Raw genomic sequence first — 17629 nt, 5'->3', positions numbered from 1 at the left:
GAGTCACTTACAGTTGATTTTAGAGAAAGCAACATATGATGGCACGGTGAGCTAATTAAACCTCTTAGCTTTTCTCTAACAACAGTGACAAGTTCTTCTGTGGATCTCTCTGATGGCCAAGGACTGAGTTTTATGATCTTGTGGTGATTTTCACATCTTCAGGGAGAAGTAAGGGCTCATAACTTCTCTGTCCTCCAGTCCCCAGACCTCCATTCATACATTAAGTGTGGTCTGTAAGCCTGCCCACGCGGCAGTTCCTGGCCACATCGACTATCAAAGCACCTGGCCTCTGTCATTTTGCACTTGTCACAATTGATCTTTGTCCTGTTTCTCATGCATAGCTCGCCCGTGCTTGCCATCACACAGGCTTCTTTACTGCCTGGAACTGTTCTCTAAGCCCATTTATTAAACTGGTAGTGTCCTTGCTAAGCTCTGGTCCTGGCCTCCTGTGGCTTTGCAGGCAAGCCTTCCCTGCCAATCTCCAAAGCACTCCTACCAGTCTTTAAAACATACAGTGTTGGGCCAGCAAGATGGCTCCTCAGGTGAAACGCTTGCTACGCAGGCCTGATAACCCCACTTTGAACCTCAGAACCCACATAAAAGTGCGAGGCAAGAACTGAGTCCACAACACTGGTGCGGTGGCACCCACGTGCCTGCACATAAGCCTTAGACACATAATACAATTGAGAAAACCAGTGGTTTCCCTCTGTATTATGCAGGGAGTTTGTATTACTATATCATCATCATCATCACCATCATCATCATCATTATTAATCACTTGAGGGACTGAGGAACACCTGTCTGGAGAGTCAGGCCTTTCTTTTTGTCTTTTTCAGTCTTATGTGTCTGTTCTCACCCAAGTCAATTGTCTAGTGCCTGTTGCAGGGAACACCTGTGCTATATCCGGGTGGTACAGGTGGTGAGAGTAGAGAAGGACCCTACCACCCCTAAAAGGTGGGCTATCCTTGGAATCTTCACTGTTCCTGCCTTAGCTCACATCACCTCTTTTTATTCGAAGCCTGCAACACTGTCAGCTCCTCCTTTGGTTCTTCAGGGCCTTCAGGGTTCAGAGTAATCAATTGGTACTTCACTTCATGTTCAGGCCGCTGTGGCTCTCCAGTCTCTCGCCATCATATGGCAAGAATAGCTCCAGGGAGCCACGCAGCTTCCTGGCTTTCAGGCTTTCGGTTATCTGGCTTCTGTTTCTATAGTGCCATTTCTCTTCCTCCCCTGTAGAATGCTACTGATCCTCAGGGCAATGCCTCCCCTGGGATGTCCTCCTTGCCTTCCTAGACTCGGAAACCTCCAGACACTATTGAGAGGAGTCCTGGAAATATTATAAGATAGAATACACTTATCTGTCTCTCTCTCACACTGCCTCCAATGATGGAGGTCAGGGTAAGCTCTTTAGAACCGTATCTCGTGGGCAAGTGTAACTTTGCTGAAGGCAGGTCTAGGGAGAGCATTGTGGATCAATGTGACGAGGGGGAGCAGGCTTTGTGACTTGGAGCGAGACTTAGCAGGTGGCGGACTCTAAGAGGGATTTTCGCCTCCTTCAGAGCTTTATAATATTGGAAGAACATATAACCCACGAGTTGTGACTCATTTCAGAAGGGAAGCAAACCCAGATTCTTTTGTTTTGGGCTAGAAGGAAGGAGACTTGCCTTGTCAACCTTAACCCATGGAACAGATACTGAAGTGCCCAGTGACTATGTTACTTTCAGCAAGTGGCTCACCTACTACACTGAAAACGTCAGAAGCTGTGCAATAACGTTCCATGGTATAGTGTCTCCTCTAAAGGGAAGATGCTTATTTTTGTAACATAAGTAGAAAAAATGGGTAGACAGTGTTTGGCACATATTCCAGAAGTATGTTAAAGACGTGTGTATTTATAACAAATTAAAAATCTGCTATATACATGTGATATATTTATAACACATCTTATTATATATTAATGATAGTCTAATAATACTAAACAAACTTCCTGCTAATTCCCCAACAGCATAATTAACCTAATGCTGTTTGCTTTCTTTGTGTGTTAACATATATATTTTACTTATTCTGTTTTTGTTATTTAATAGTTTCATACGTTTATACAGTGGATTTTATTTGTTTTCATTTCCCCCCCCCCCCCAGTCCCCGGCTTCTCCTTTCCTCCTCTCATTGGAGTACTTATTTTCAACAACTCCCTCTCCCACTTTTATGTCTTCCTTTGTGTGTGGCTCTCTGAGTTTAACAAGGATTCCATGCCTCAGGATGGGTGGGAGGTTAGTGAGTAGAGCCAGTGCGACTTATTCATGGCTCTAAAAGAGCATGGCAACTTCTTATTCTTCACCACTGAAGAAAATGGTATTCTCTCTCCTAACAACCTTCAGCTGCCAACAGTTTGAGCCCATCACCATTGCATCATGGGTGATGGAAGGACCCATAGTCTTTATTATTTTTTTGGGAAGTTTGTCATCTGAAAAATTAAAACAAACCTGTTTCTGTCTGTTATCTTCGATGGAATGTAACCTCTACCATAGGTAGTTTTCCAAAATACCCCTTTGCTTGACCTTCCCCTTTCAGAAGTGGTGTCTACGGCCCAACGCAGTGAACAATAATATACCTTACTGTGACTGGTCTCTTCACTAGTTCTACTTATATGATTTTTTGGAAGGCAGAATCTGCCACTTTTCAAAGACAACATAGAATTCTCGCTTCTTTGTCTATATTGTCAGACATTCCTTGAATTCTCATCCTCCTCCCTCGTGAGTAATATTGACATTGTAAGCCTTCCCAGCATGCTTCTCTCCTTCCGCATTGGACTACTGAATCTAGAAAACTACTTTGAACAGAAAGTAAGAGAGTGCCCAGCACAAAGTGACTCAGTGAGTCATAAGGTTATAATCTCACTGAGCAAGATCAGAGGTGAGGCAGTTTCATGGTTAATTAAACCTAAGGTAGCCCATAAAGGATGAGGGTTTGGGGCCAAGTGAGATGGATCAGCAGGTAAAATCACTCATAGACCTGACATTCTAAGCTCAATCCCCAGACGCTATGGTGGAACCAGCTTCTAAAATTTGTTCTTTATCCTCCACATATGCACCGTATAGCATGTGTGTGACCATGTATGTATGTGTGTATGTCTGTCTCTCTGTCTGTTTGCATGCATGCATGTATGCATATTCCCCCACTCTCTCACACACACATGCATGCATGCACACACATTTCACACGATATAATAATAAAATGGCTTAAATAATACATGGGATCTTCCTAGATTTCCATTCTGCTGTCTTTAGTATGGCTTGTGGCTTTAGTATTCAAGCTTTTACAGTGTGCCAAGAAAGGAACTACTACTCGTGTGTGTGTGTGTGTGTGTGTGTGTGTGTGTGTGTGTGTGTGTCTGTGTCTGTGTGCGTCTGTCTGTCTGTTTGCCTGTTTGTCTGTCTGTCCCTCTGTGTGTGTGTGTGTGTGTGTGTGTGTGTGTTGGTCAGTTGTTCAGAGAAAGTAGAATAGTGGAAGGAAAGATGAGGGAGGAGGGAGATAGCTGATAGATAGATAGATAGATAGATAGATAGATAGATAGATAGATAATCAGAATACATGAGTTTTAAAGATTGATTTTAAAAGTTGCTCTCACCTAGAAATAACTTCAACAGCAACACAGGGCATTTCTAAACAAGTTTCTGGTAGCATACTCCAGTCAGTTTACAAATTAGCCATTACAATGGTGCTGGTAAGAAAGAGGGAAATCACCACGGGTCGCTGTAGATATTAGCTTTGTGGAGGGTGAATAGTCAAAACAATCCTGGCTTTGCCTGCTCAGCAGAGCCTCCTGAGGGTGAGGCTACTAAGTGGCATGTTTTGAGCTGGTCAACAAGAAACGCTGATACACAGCGCGAAGGCAGAGTCACGGTGGTCAGCCCCATGCCAGCACTGGCTCTCTGGAGCCACGTCTTTGCGGTCTGTCTCGCGCCTTAGATGGTGAGCTCAGTTTGAGCAAGCAGCTCCTTCCATCAGTCCCAGGTAAGACGATGTCGCATCAATGCCACCAAAGCTGGCCTTGGTGGGGCATTCTGGCCCCACATTAACCCTTCTCGTGCCACACTCCTGCGGCCTTTATGTGTTTCCCTCCACCACGAGTTCTATAGCCACAGCTGGTTTGCACAAACCAGGCTGGAAATGGAAGAAAAGTAAAACTCCTCGGTCAGCGTCAGAGGAAGGCTAGAAATTCTTTCCCACGGTTGCCCTAGAAGCATACAGCCAGTCAAACTAGGGTGACGGTTTGAATACTTACAAAGAGGACATAAAAACAAAACCAAAATCAAACAGTGTAAGGCAAAGAGGCAGCGCGTTGCAGACGCCACACACTGCTATCTAAAGACAGTGCAATCACTTCAGGTGCGCTGTACAGAGGAAGAGGTTATTTAGAAACGAGGGACCCTCCTCAGTTGACGAAATCCCCTACTCACAGCTACAAAGAATATAACGAGCAATATAACTTCTGAGCTATCATGAGCATAGAAAACAGTTTCTCTTGACAGAACATATATATTTTATATCACAGAGAGATATGTCCCCAACTCTAAATATCAAATGACAGATATCTTTACCTATTGAATAGACATAGTCCATGTAGCTTACATAATTGTTACTAGAAATCTGGCTGCTTCTGCACGAATTGAATTCAGCTTCTGTGCACCCTGGGCTAAAGGACAATGTGCCTGCCATATGCCATAGCGTATTTGTGAAGTTAGGAATGCTGATCTCTGGGGATCTCTGGCAGCGAGCTGGCTTTTTTTTTCTGAGTCACCCCCACTGTCCTTTACCACGGGTGTCTTTCTCCAATGAAAACGCTCCAGAAACACTTATTGTCCCTTGACAGAAATGAAAACAGAAGAGCTTAAAGGAATTTCACAAGTTCCTTCTCTTTGTACAGATTATATGAAGAACTCTACAGAAGAAATAGAAAAGTTAAAAAGGCAAAGCAGTCAAGAATGAGTTGGATAACCCGGGGCACTGCGCATTTTACCTGTCACCAAGTTCAGAACTCCGCAGCTGGTTCTTCTGATCTTCTGATCTGAGCACTAGGGATGAGTGGGGACCATAGACTGATGCTCTAGAGAGCTTCCTTTCTGTCTCTGTCTCTCTCTCACATCCAGTAAGTTAAAAATATTGTGGGATATGTCACCCTTCCAGGCCTTTCTTCCTTTACACTCTTGCCCTTTCCTTTGCTTCTGGTCCTTCTGATGTCTTGCAGGATGGCCTATGGTTTGTACAGTTAATACCAGGTTATTAGTTCTGTCTATTATGTCAAGAATAGGGCCATTGCAAGTAAGAGCAGTGGGAGAGACAGTGCCCTCTGCTCTCCTTCTCAACTAAAGTCACAGTGTGTTTCTAGCTGGTGCCTGCCTTTGGTTCTCAGTCCACTGCCTGCATGCTGACAGTACCCACACATGACCTGTTATTTTTACATGGCCTGAGTCTTGAGCATGGATGCTACTGCAGTGACATCAGTGGCAGCAAACATCCCAGTAGGCTTCACTGCTGTGGTCAGTTTGTTCAGACTTCCTGTCTCACTGATTTGGAGAATAGTCCTTCCTCGCTTAACCAAGTGTGGGCAAACAGCTTCTGCCCTCAGTCTTCTATCCTTCTCCCTGGAGGAGAAGCTTAGGATTGCAGGCATACACAGGAAAACAATGCATTCTGTTTAAGTTGCTGCTCATCTAGCAAACCTCTTAATGTAATATTTTTTCCAGTGCTTAAGTTAGCCTATGCTGACTTTCACCATACATTTCAGGCCATGTAGCAAACTTGACATTGCAGAAATAACATTGGCATGCATCCAAATTCTGTTGTTGTTGTTGTTACTTTACTAGTACACAGGTAAGATGTGCTGTGTGATAAAGCGATGAATGGGTTTTGAGTGTTTCTATGTCTTTAAAAATATTTAAGGAATATGATTCTTTTAAAATAGATAAAATAAATATGAACATACCTGGAACAAAGCTTCCCTGGACCACCTCCTTGTATGCCCACCAGCCTTCATGGATTTTTGGTGAATTCTGTTGAGCTAAAGGAGAAGCAAACAAAAAGATAGATTAAGATAGAACATAGGAACCATGTTTAGGCTGTTATGTAAATTAGTAAGTATTCATGACATCACCTTTTCTTAAGAGCCCCTCCCCTTCAAAAGTACCACTAGCGTGTAAATTTCTTGTCATAGTCATTTGGATATTAAAAAAATTTAAAAGATTTTTTAAATACAGTATATTTTGACTACATTCTTTCCTTTTCCCAACTCCCCAGATCCTATACACCTCTCTACCCATCCAACTTAATGTTCTCTTAATGAAAACAATCAACAAGAAAGCCAACAACAACAACAACAACCCTTCCCCAACTCAGTATGGGTGCTTCCCAAAGCTGCTCACTCAGTTGAAGGTGATATAACCTCCCTCGAACACAGGAAGACCCATCTACCTAGGTCAAGGCCATAGGGGTGGCTGTGCTTTTCTGCTGGAAACTCCTTATAGACTCTCAAGGTATTTGGACATTTTTTAATGGCAGTAAAGAGACATCGATTATGTATTGGCTTATTTAGGTATTTTCTCCTTGACTTCTATGCACACACACACACACACACACACACACATTCTCTCTCTCTCTCTCTCTCTCTGTGTTGGATTCATGTGCATATAAATCTCAAAGAGAGTGTAAAACAGCGCCCTTCTTTTTATTTAACTATACTCATGTTTTAGTTCTCAATTATATTGAAATATCAGGAGATGCAACCAAACTTATAATTTGTTTGGAATAAACCAAACATTAAGCCTCTATTTATTGTCTCAGTTTTATCCAACCTCCCTTTTCAAATCTCAACTCTGAGATGCTTCATTTTGCATGACAAAGAATGGGCACAGGGAATTGGGTTTGAAAACAAGGTTTTGTGTAGACAAGGGACTTGTTAAAATCCCTCTGGATTCCTGATGCATTTGTAATGTTTTTATCTGCCTATGAGACTGGAACCCTAGCAGCTGATAGCACCATGGTTGAAGGATAGTTACTGACATATGACAAATAAAAGAGAAATCCGATCTGAAACTGACCGTGGGGTTGGGAACTTTAGAAACATACAGAAGAGTGACAAATAACTGACTTGAATGTCATCAGCTACAAGTTGCTCAGCAAAAATCTAGGGAATAGATGCAGTGACACGCATTGGATTTCTTGGCCCTCTGAATTCCCGTGTGGCACAAGATCCAGATGTTTCCACAGCACTCAAAGTTTCTGAAGGCATCACCAGCTCCACAAACCAGATCAGTAAACACTAAGTGGTAAGTGGACTGACAAAAACAAAAAACAAAACAAAACAAAAAACCATACCTCTGTGCTAGAGAAAAATGAATCAAAATTCAGAAAGCTTTTTGATGTGACCCCCTTCCCTCTCTTCCTCAACACATTGAAGGGCACTGCCACAGGAGCAAGAGGAGATTCCAAAGGGTTAGTAATTCATGACACGAAGAGAGAGGATATATAATGCAGTCAAGACTAATGGATTTTTTTCCTTTTTTCTTTTTCTTTTTTTTTTTTTTGAAACACTTAACTGGGTGCAGATTAAATATAATTCATAGATAATACAACCTATCAAAGCAGATCAAAACTAAACCTTGATGTTTTATTAAATGAAATTTTATTTGGACTCTGCTGGTCCTGTAGCCAGCCTGGAAAAAGTATGCATTTCCACAAGCTTGAAAGCGTTAGACCAGAACTTCATCTTTCAGCTTTGTATCAGAGGTAATCAGGAAAGTTTTCCTTATCCCAGAGAGGAATTTCTCAGTCTTAATCAAAACCCAGGGGTGTTCTATCCTATCAGGGATGTTGAGGATTTAAATAAAAATAAAAAAAACAGAGCTGCCTTTCTTTACTCTGAGAGCCAGCTGTTGGGGATTGTCTAGGATGGCTTTCTTCATTTCAATAAGGACCCAGGAGGGGATTTGACAATTGGTGTTTTATATATCATTTTACCAAGGTACTTAACAAAATTGTTTTAATTTATGTACACGGCTGAATGTGTGACACCTATGTGTTTGACCATGGAGGCCACAGAGGGCATTAGAGCCATAGAGCTGGAGTTACAGGCTACTGGATGCGTGTGCTGGGAGCTGATCTCAGATCCTCTGGAAAAACAGCCACTACTCTTAACCGCCAAGGCATCTCTCCAACTCTAGATGCAGTATAGTTGTTTTTCCTTTTAGCAACAACAAAAAAATTGTTTGAGATGCTCCATTTTGATCATGTCTTTGTCTCTCTCCCAACTCCCCATTCATGTCTTCCATCTCTCTTTAAAAAAAAAAAAAAGCATAAAAAGTGAAAATGAAAGCAAGATAAACAAAAACAAGTAAGTCAAAACAAAAACCACAGAGACACAGAACTGGATAATGTTGAGAGAGAGAGAGAGAGAGAGAGAGAGAGAGAGAGAGAGAGAGAGAGAGAGAGAGAGAGACTTTGGAGCACTCAGTCTTGCAGGACATGTCTTCAGTAAATCTCTCCCTTTAAGGCTCAAGGGATCTATGAGGAAGAGGAGGTGGAAAGATTGTAACAGCCAGAAGTTACAGATGACTCCAAGGAAACAGTGTCTTCTGGATAGAACAGGGTTGATGCACAGAAACAAACAAATAACAACAATAACAGTCCACAAAAACAAAAACATGGAATTAATTTTGCATTGGCCAATTATTGAGCACGGAGCCGGCTATGGAGTGTGGTTGGTATCTATAGTGGCACTCCATTTGAGAAAACTGGTTTTCCCTTTGCCAACAGGTACCAACTGCAAATAGTTTCTTGAGTAGGCCGTCACCCTCTATTCACTTCCCCCTCTCAGTGCTGAGACCCCATCTGCATAAACCTGTGTAAGTTTTGTGCATGCTGCAAACATTTCTGCCAATTCTCATCTGCATCAAGCCTGCTGTTTCCTTGGAGTCATCTGTAACTTCTGGCTGTTACAATCTTTTCACCTCCTCTTCCTTATAGAATCCTCAAGCCTTGAGGAGAGAGAATGGATGCAGACATCCATCTCATTTAGACCTAAGTGCTCCAAAGTCCCCCTCTCTCTGCACATTATCCAGTTGTGTGTGTCTGTTTTAATTCCCATCTACTGCAAGAAGAAACTTCTCTAAGAAGGATTTGCTGAGATACTGATGTGAGCTCCAACCTAGCATAGACTCCTCCAACTTTGTATTATAGTATTTGCACATGTTTCAAAAGCTCAACATAAAACTTTAACAATAGCATAATCAAGAAATTAAAGAAATACAACTTATCATAATACTGGTTCAGTGTGTAAAAGCGTGCACATAGTATTCTACAGAGCAGAGATTAGGAAACTAGCTCTTATTAGGAAGACATGTCTCAGTGCCTATTTGTGTAGGACTCAAGAGCCAAGAATGACTTTGCGTTGTTAAGTGGTTGAAAGAAATTAACAATAGCGATTACATGTGATGTGAAAATTACATAAAATTTAAGCTTCAGTGTTACAAATCATTCTGGCTTCTCACTGTGTTCATTTGCGTACACAGTACCCACCAGTTCCTTTCTTTGGCAGCAGCATGTCTGAAAACGCTTCAAGAGAAGCCATTTGGCTCATAAACCCTAAATGTTTCCTCTATTATTCTTTACTTTAAAAATAAAGTCGTGGCTGTTAATTTACACACATAAAATTCAAAAAAGGAAACCAATGTAATGAATGTAACATTCTAACTGCAATTATAACTCTATAAGAAAATTACAGCAAACACGGTTTATAATAAGGTGCTGTGTGTTTCAACATGCGTACAGTTGGGCATGAAACCTTTGAACATAAAATGAAGAAACTGGATGCTGAACTGAAACAAGTACAAACAAGGTTGTAGCGTTGTGTGGGAGGTTTCAGAATCATGGCCTCACCTACAGAGGTGATTTTCCAAAGTAATGAAGAAGACCATGTTCTCTTTATGGAGCATTTGTATTGCTAAAGAATAGGAGTTGCTAAACCATTTCTGTAAGGGATACTTTGTGTTCACATGCAAAGTGGAGCCTGTTGTTTTAGAAAAAAAAATACAACGTTTCCCCACTAACTTAAATGTCTGCTGAGACATGGGATCATTTATCACTATTTGGAACTGTCTAAGGTACTAGAGAGCACACGGCATCTACGCTACCACCACCCGCCTTTGTTGAAGCTAATTGCACCTTTTTCATTATAACACTCTCAAGAGCCCTCATTAATTTCCAAAATATTTCTCTGCGAATGGTGACACCCTGTTGACAGTCTCTGACCTACGGGACTATTTATAACATTATTTGCGTCTGCTAAATGAGCTACAGTTGAAGTATTATATCGAATGCTAAGCAGAGAACGACGTTTTATCTAAGTGGATGAAAGAGGCACAGCTTACAAAGGGAGAGGATGGCAGCCAATACCCACGCACATCCACAATCAGGCAGCTAGACCCTCTAAGGGGTAACAGGAGGATAGCGGAAGAGAAGTCATCCCCGGGGGAGGGTGAGTGAAGAAAGGAATTAAACTTTCAGCAGAAGTAAAAAATAAAACAGAGACACAGACAAAGGAAGTAGAAGAAGAGGGGATCGAAGGCTCAGTGCAAAGTGGCAGTGCTTAGCTCCAACACAGAGTGCCGTGCCAAGGGCTTTGGGACCAAAGACAAAGACAGAGAGGACCTCTGAACATATGAACTATGCCTGAGCATTACATAATCTAGTAAGAAAAATGAGGTGATGGAGGGAGCAGTGCAAGGGACAGAAGCCATGCAACAGAGGATAAATTGGGGTTCGGGGGGATAATAATTAATGATAAACTCATCACTGAAGAAAATTTCAATCCAGCCAGAGACTGAGATACCACACAGGTACCATGAACAGCCTCACCTCTTCTTGGCATTGCACTGGAGCAGTGTTAAAAAGTCAAATGAAAACCTCTGCTGAGTGAGTGGCTAAGGCACTTGGGAGACAAAAGGCCTGTCCTGCATAGCCCGCCATGGGAATGGAGGGCAGTGTGAGGGACCTGTATTCTGAGGTCTGACCTGTAAAATCCCTCTGGCTAGCAGGTAGAAGCTTTGAGTCAGAACTCCACGGACAGCCCCATGAAGTAGAAGACTGGTCTGTGCTACAGACTCACTGAGTCTCACTGAGCTACAGCAGTGGGGAGAAGCCATGCGGCAGCCCTAGCACAACCTAGTCCCACTACAACAATGTAAGGAGTTCCATTGGAAGAATACAGTGGGGTAAAAAAAAAAAATCTAACCAATGACCCAATTATAAATTCCTAAGTCCCTGTGTAGATACACAAAAAACATGAAAACTCCAAGGAGTTTTGGAGTTTTAAAAAAACCATCAATATGAGTGAATTCGATGAAATTCCAGGTAACAGCATTCTGAAAAATGATGAGCATAATTTGAAAATAAGCAACAAGAACATGAATACATTCTTGAATGAACTCACAGGATGTGAACGGTCAATTCAGTAAAGAGAGAGAAATACTGAAAAAAAAAATCTACCTGAAAACTTGAAACTGAAACTCTTAATAAGGCCTTGAAGAGAAGGCTTGGTAGGTAAGAGGGCCTGCTGAGCAAACATGAGGATCCGAGGTCTGATCCTAGGGTACACATAAGAAGCAGGGCATGATGGCACACATGCCTGTACCCTTTGTGCTGTGTTGAGCAGAAGTAGAAAAATAGCTGCTAATTGGTGGCTAACATAGAGAATCTGCCTCAGTAGAATAGTGTGGTTATGAAACCCTTAGTTGACCTAAAAGAACCTGGAATATTGAAGACATAGACAAATATATCTATCTGGACACAGGAATAAAAAAACTAAGACATCAACAACAGAAGATTAAGAAGAAACTAAATATTACAAACACAAAGTGATAGGAACGAATCTATACCTTTCAATAATAACTCTGGATGTCAATGGCCTCAACTCTGATTAACAAAGACAGAGACTAGCAGATCAGAATTAGACACAGTCCCCATCTGTTTGTTGCGTGTAAGAAACACACCTTATTGGCCAAGACAAATACAGCAGCAAGGGGAAAGGGGGGAAAAGAAAAACATACCAAGTAAATGGAGTTTGAAAGCAAGCAGGTATAGCTATCCCAATACCCGAGAAAGTAGGCTTCAGACAAAAATGAATCAGAAGTGATAATGAAGGTCGTTTTATATTGATTAAAGTAGCCATCCACCGAGAAGGTGTAGCATGGCTGGGGAGATGGCTCAGTCGTTAAAGGCTAAGTAAGGCACATCAGCAAAGAGACAGAAAAATGTAGTAGACAGGTAAGATTGCTTAACAGGTAAAAGCCATTGCCACCCAACCTAATGACCTGAGTTCGATACCTGAAACCCGCATGGTAGAGGAAGAGAACTGACTCCCAATGTCCTCTCATCTCTACATGAGATGCACATGATGAAGAGTGCATCTCTTTACACCAAAGCCATGATGCACATGTAGACACACAACTGTATAAAGGCCCATCATCTTGACTATAAGCAATTATAACAGGAAAAGTAAAATAAACGTGTAAAAAGTAAAATAATCATGGAGGTCAGAAGGGTATCGCCATGAGTTTCTTCTCTTCTTCCACCATTTGGGCTCCAGAGAGCAAACTCAGATCATCAGGCTTAGTTAGACACAGGTGCCTTTACTCCTAGAGTCATTTTACAAGCCTGGAAGCCATGTTTGACATGCAATTTGAAGGACAAAACTCAACCTTCAAAACTCAGTTATCTAGAGTAGATTTCATCTGATGTCCATCAGCTACAATATATATATTGTATATATATATATGTGTGTGTATATATATATAATAAGTGTATGTAAATTATATAGTATAACTCTATTTTATGTATGTATCCATGTATGTATATATGTATGTATGTATGTATGTATGTGTCTCTCTGTCTTATCTATCTATCTATCTATCTATCTATCTATCTATCTATCTATCATCTATCTATCCATCTATCTATCTACTTACCTACTTATCTATCTATAGATTGATAATATGCTCATACTGGCTGGCAATTTGGAAAGACGAGGTGCACATTTAAAAGGCATCTGATTTAAAGTTCTGCTCCCTGCCACCAGGGGCTTATTTTAAATGAAACACCTACAGAAGGGCAGGATTCCCATTTAACGCCTCCTGTCAGATGCTTGCAGTCATCTTGTTGTTTGCATCTGATTTCCTGCGAGTGGAGGGCTGATTGAAAACTCCTCAGAGCAAACAGGTGAACAGAGAGCATCCATGGCTCCAACAGTGTCTCTGTGCCTCTTTGCATTCTCTTGGCTTAATGTGCAACCAGCCCCTGGGACAAATCCAGGTGTCTAATAAGAAAAAAAATTTTTTTCCTGACAATAAAAGCTGCCACCACTGTCAGATGAGATATTCACAGTCAGGGAAAAAAAACATTTCAATTTTGTTCACTCTTTCTTTTGTTTGTTTGTTGCTTCTTTGAGGCAGTTTGAACTTGGGGATTTAAAAAGAAAAGCCAGAATCTCCGAATTTTAGAAGAAATGAAATGATCAGTAATCTTATTCCCTTTTGCACAGATAGAAGAAATTGAGAAGCAAAGAAGACTTTTAAAAAGTAAATTTTCCTATTATAGGCCATAGAGTCGATGCTTTCGGCTTCAAAAATCATATTTACTCTGTCTCAAGTGTTAAACTGGCCACTATAGCGTAAGAGCAGGGCAGGTAATATGCAAATACATGCACAAGGCCTTGTGCCAATAACAAAATCTACAGGCCATCGTTTTCTGACATATGCTTTAAACCTAGAAAATGTTTTTGCCTGATCATATGTTTTCACTCCTTACTTTACCTTTAGAAGCCACATTAAAAATAAAAGAAGGAAAACCAGAAAATTACAGATATATAACTAAGGCATAAGGTATTTAATTAACATGCACTGTGGAATATATCTATGATACTAAATATTTTCCAGACTTCGAAAATTTGTCACCAGGTTCTATATAGCATCCAATATGTCATCACCCCTACCTTGTGATTGTTGGAATAAAACAACAAGGTTGGCAGAAATTCCCAAATGGTGCCCAAACCAATCCCATACTGTGTGTTCCATGCCTGTCAAAAGGAAGCTGGGATTCCTTCCTTGTCCCCTGCTATTCCTCCCATAAGTGGACAGTGTATGTTTCTGGATGACTCTGGGGAATCTCACACATCTCCATGGACAAAATAATTCCATTTTCACATAGCAAAGATTTCATATCATCTTTTGAGATTAGCTCTCTCTTGTTAGCTGTCAAACAAGTCAAGCAGCTTTAGCTCACTTAGATTCAGGGGGGAAAAAAAGAGAGAACTGAAAATAATGTCCATGTGGAAATTATGGTGGTTGGTCTCTTGGCAATATTCAGGGTCCAAAGGCAACATCCAGCAGTGGACAGGCAATGTGACGAAGGACATGGTCCATGAGAAAAGAGAACGGAAATAATGTTTCCGCATGAAAAATGACATGCTAGTGAAACGCCACCATCAGTCAAAACATACCCACATGCCTGAAGCATGTACACTGGAGAGAATAATTTTCACGCCCACCCCCAGGGAAAGCAGCAGATCATATGTACCCTTCACGGTTCATGTTGGGAAATGATGGAGCCAATGCATGGAGAAAACATTAAGAAGGCATGCTACCATGACTGCTTGCTTATAATGTGATAGCAATTCGTTTGTCTGAGAAACCTCATTTCTCCGTCCAAGGAGGTTACTTAAGGAAGGACAGTTGACCAGGACAACACAATGTGTTAGAAGTAAAAAAAAAAAAAAAAAGTCTTCTGAATAGTATGCATGATGCAAAGTTCCGTGTTCCAACACATCACTCTTTCTCTTTAATGGGTATTCTACTTTCTACACGGGAAGCAGGAGTGCTGGGTAGGGCGTAGCTCACTACAGGACACGGCTGGCTGTCCCAGCACACTTCAGGGTGCTCTATGGACTGGCAAGAATGATTTCCTTTCTTTACATCTTCACTTTCCTACTACCACATCAGGCCTCACCCTTATTTATTATATCTTATTATACTTTTAAGAGTAGAGAACCTTACTCAAAATTTCATCTGCTTCTATGTCAGTCTTTCATGCTAAATTATAACTTACTTAGGACACCGATGTACCTGATTTTATAGCCCAATTAGTAATGCAAAGCTTGGTGCGTTATAGGTAAAACTTAGGTAGATCCATAACAAAAACAGTCAAATACAAATAATGTGTATTATGCAATCGTAGAGTCCAACCTGCATGATCCCTGGGTGATTGAAGTCCATCCAAAGACTGTTGGTGTGATGCCTATATTTGTACCAGAGGGAATGTAGACAAAAGTGTTTTCAAATTGGTTGACAGGCCCATACCCTCTTGACAGATGGAAAAGCACCAGGAGCTGACAGTCTGCCTGGGGAAATGAAAGCCAGGGCAAACCCACTTGTATTTTACACAGCGTGTTTCATTTAACAGTGAAAGGGAAATGCCATATCTGGACTGTTTATATTTTTACCATTCCTTAGTTTTCCTTGAATTTGAAAGACAAGTATACAACTCAATATTTTTTTTTCTCTTCGCATTCAGAAACCTCACTTCTGACCATAAAAAAATGAGATGGAACACTCAGAGCATTAAGGACTGCTACTGAGAGTGACAAAGCAGCTGCTCCACACAGAGAGAAAAGACATGACCTAGAATCACCTTGCATGCTGGGTAAGTCTCAAGCCAGATGATGTCAATATTATATTTGTGTTGGGTAGATAAGAGGGGGGAGGGGAAAGGAGTCAGTGTGGGACAGCCTGCATGAGATCATGGTTAGCGGGACCAAAGGTATGTAGAGTTGAAAACAATGAGAGAATCCTTACTGTGGCTGGCTATTAATCTGAATTCTAAAATTTATTTGTTTGTTTTTAAGAAACACAGAAGTGGAAAGTATGAATGGGTCATAAAGAAACAAAGAAATATTCTTCTTGGGATGTACATGGAGCTAGCAAAACGGTGCTGGCAGCTTCCACATGGGTGGTGTTGGTGACAATAGTGACTATGACCTGCTCATGAGCTGCAAAAAGGAAGATAAGGTCAATCCTCAAAGGCAACCATAACTTTTCCTTCTCTCTCTGTCTCTCTGTCTCTGTCTCTGTGTCTGTGTCTCTGTGTCTGTCTGTCTGTCTGTCTGTCTGTCTGTCTCTGTCTGTCTGTCTGTCTGTCTCTCTTTTTGAGGTAGGGGCAGGCCTGGTTGTTAATATTAGTTGCTATGTGACTAAGGAGACAGATAGGCACAGACTTTGTTAAGTGAAGTTGAGTGTTCTATTCAAGAGGGCAGTGGCCAGGCATAGGAAGATACCAGGTCAGCTGTGGAATGAGATGAGCACTCTGAAGAGTTAACTTGAGACACACCTGTAGTTCTTTGACTCACAGATAGTTTTTAAAGCCACAAGTTTGAATAAAGTCGCCCAGAAGAAGGTAAAAAAAATCTGTGCAGGGTCCAAAAGGACACTCTGATGGGAGCTCTGAGGTGTCCAAGATTTAAAAGTAGTGTAGAGGGGAAAAATTCTTCAAAGTGACACAGAAAAAGATGCCAGTAAGAAAGAAGGGAAAAGTAAATGTGAGAAAAAGTCAGTATAGAATATCATTTATTGTGTCTATTTTTCTTTCTCTCTTCTCTCCCTAGATCTCCCAAAAAGATTTCTCTTTTTGCCCCCTTTCTGTCCCCATGGCCCTGTGTATGTATACTCACATTACAGGTATAGTATATCTGTAATAAATATTTTATAAAAATTCCTACTATTTTCATCTCGTCTTAGTATGTTATGTTTATTATATCAATGAACCAACATTAATTTATTTTACTAGCTAAAATGTATGTTTTATTTGCAACTCATGTTTGTAACCTACTGTCCTTTTTCTGGCCCAGGATCCCCTATTGTGCTTATCCGACATATCTTCTAGGCTGGAAATGGCTGCAACAATCTAATTACTTTAAATACTTTAAATTTGTACTACTTGCCCGTTGGTCTAATTGAATTAGACTTTAAAAAAATAATAAAGGTTATGTCTTGTATACTACAATAATAGGTGTAATAGGTACACTATTGTCAAGTAAAAAATTTTGTTTAATAAACTCAAGAGAGAGGTGAAGACATGGAAAAAGCATTAGAAATGTTCTACCAGGCTTAGAGGAGCACCTACACTTGGCCTTCTCCACTCCCCCATTTGCTGAGTTAATTTTCATGATAGACTATCTTTATAGTCTTAATAATATGTAAGTCAAACAATAACATTAGTGGAATACAAAAGGAAATGGACAAAATGATGATCTCTAATCCATTTAATTGCAGGAGGATGACTATAATTTTCTTTCCCACATCTTTTGCAAACATTTCTTCTTCAGCAGCTCACCTATTCTTATTTTTTAATGTGTCATAATAGCTCTTTTGTCATTGGCCAATTTTCCTTTCTGATCAGTCATTAGATTGCTCTAGTCATGTAATTAACTTCAATTCATGATTAATTTCTTTTGTTCTTCCTGTTTTAGAGCCTTTCTTTAAAACAATGGTTCCAATGTGAGCGGACACAAGTCTCTACTACCTAAAATATG

General features: G+C 40.7%; 1 protein-coding gene across 2 annotated transcripts in view; it reads right to left on the bottom strand.

The window, feature by feature from the left end:
- The window catches only part of CA10 (carbonic anhydrase 10), a 498736-nt gene that overhangs the window by 409019 nt on the left and 72088 nt on the right, over nt 1-17629 (bottom strand). For both annotated transcript variants that reach the window (XM_084803345.1, XM_084803346.1), the window contains one exon: nt 5984-6058. In XM_084803345.1, coding sequence (XP_084659471.1) covers nt 5984-6058 — 75 coding nt within the window. The remainder of the gene's footprint in view (nt 1-5983; nt 6059-17629) is intronic.

This window comes from Acomys minous (genome assembly GCF_964271855.1).
Source record: "Acomys minous genome assembly, chromosome: 12".
NCBI classification, from domain to species: Eukaryota; Metazoa; Chordata; class Mammalia; order Rodentia; family Muridae; genus Acomys; species Acomys minous.
This window is presented reverse-complemented; position numbering and strand designations above follow the sequence as displayed.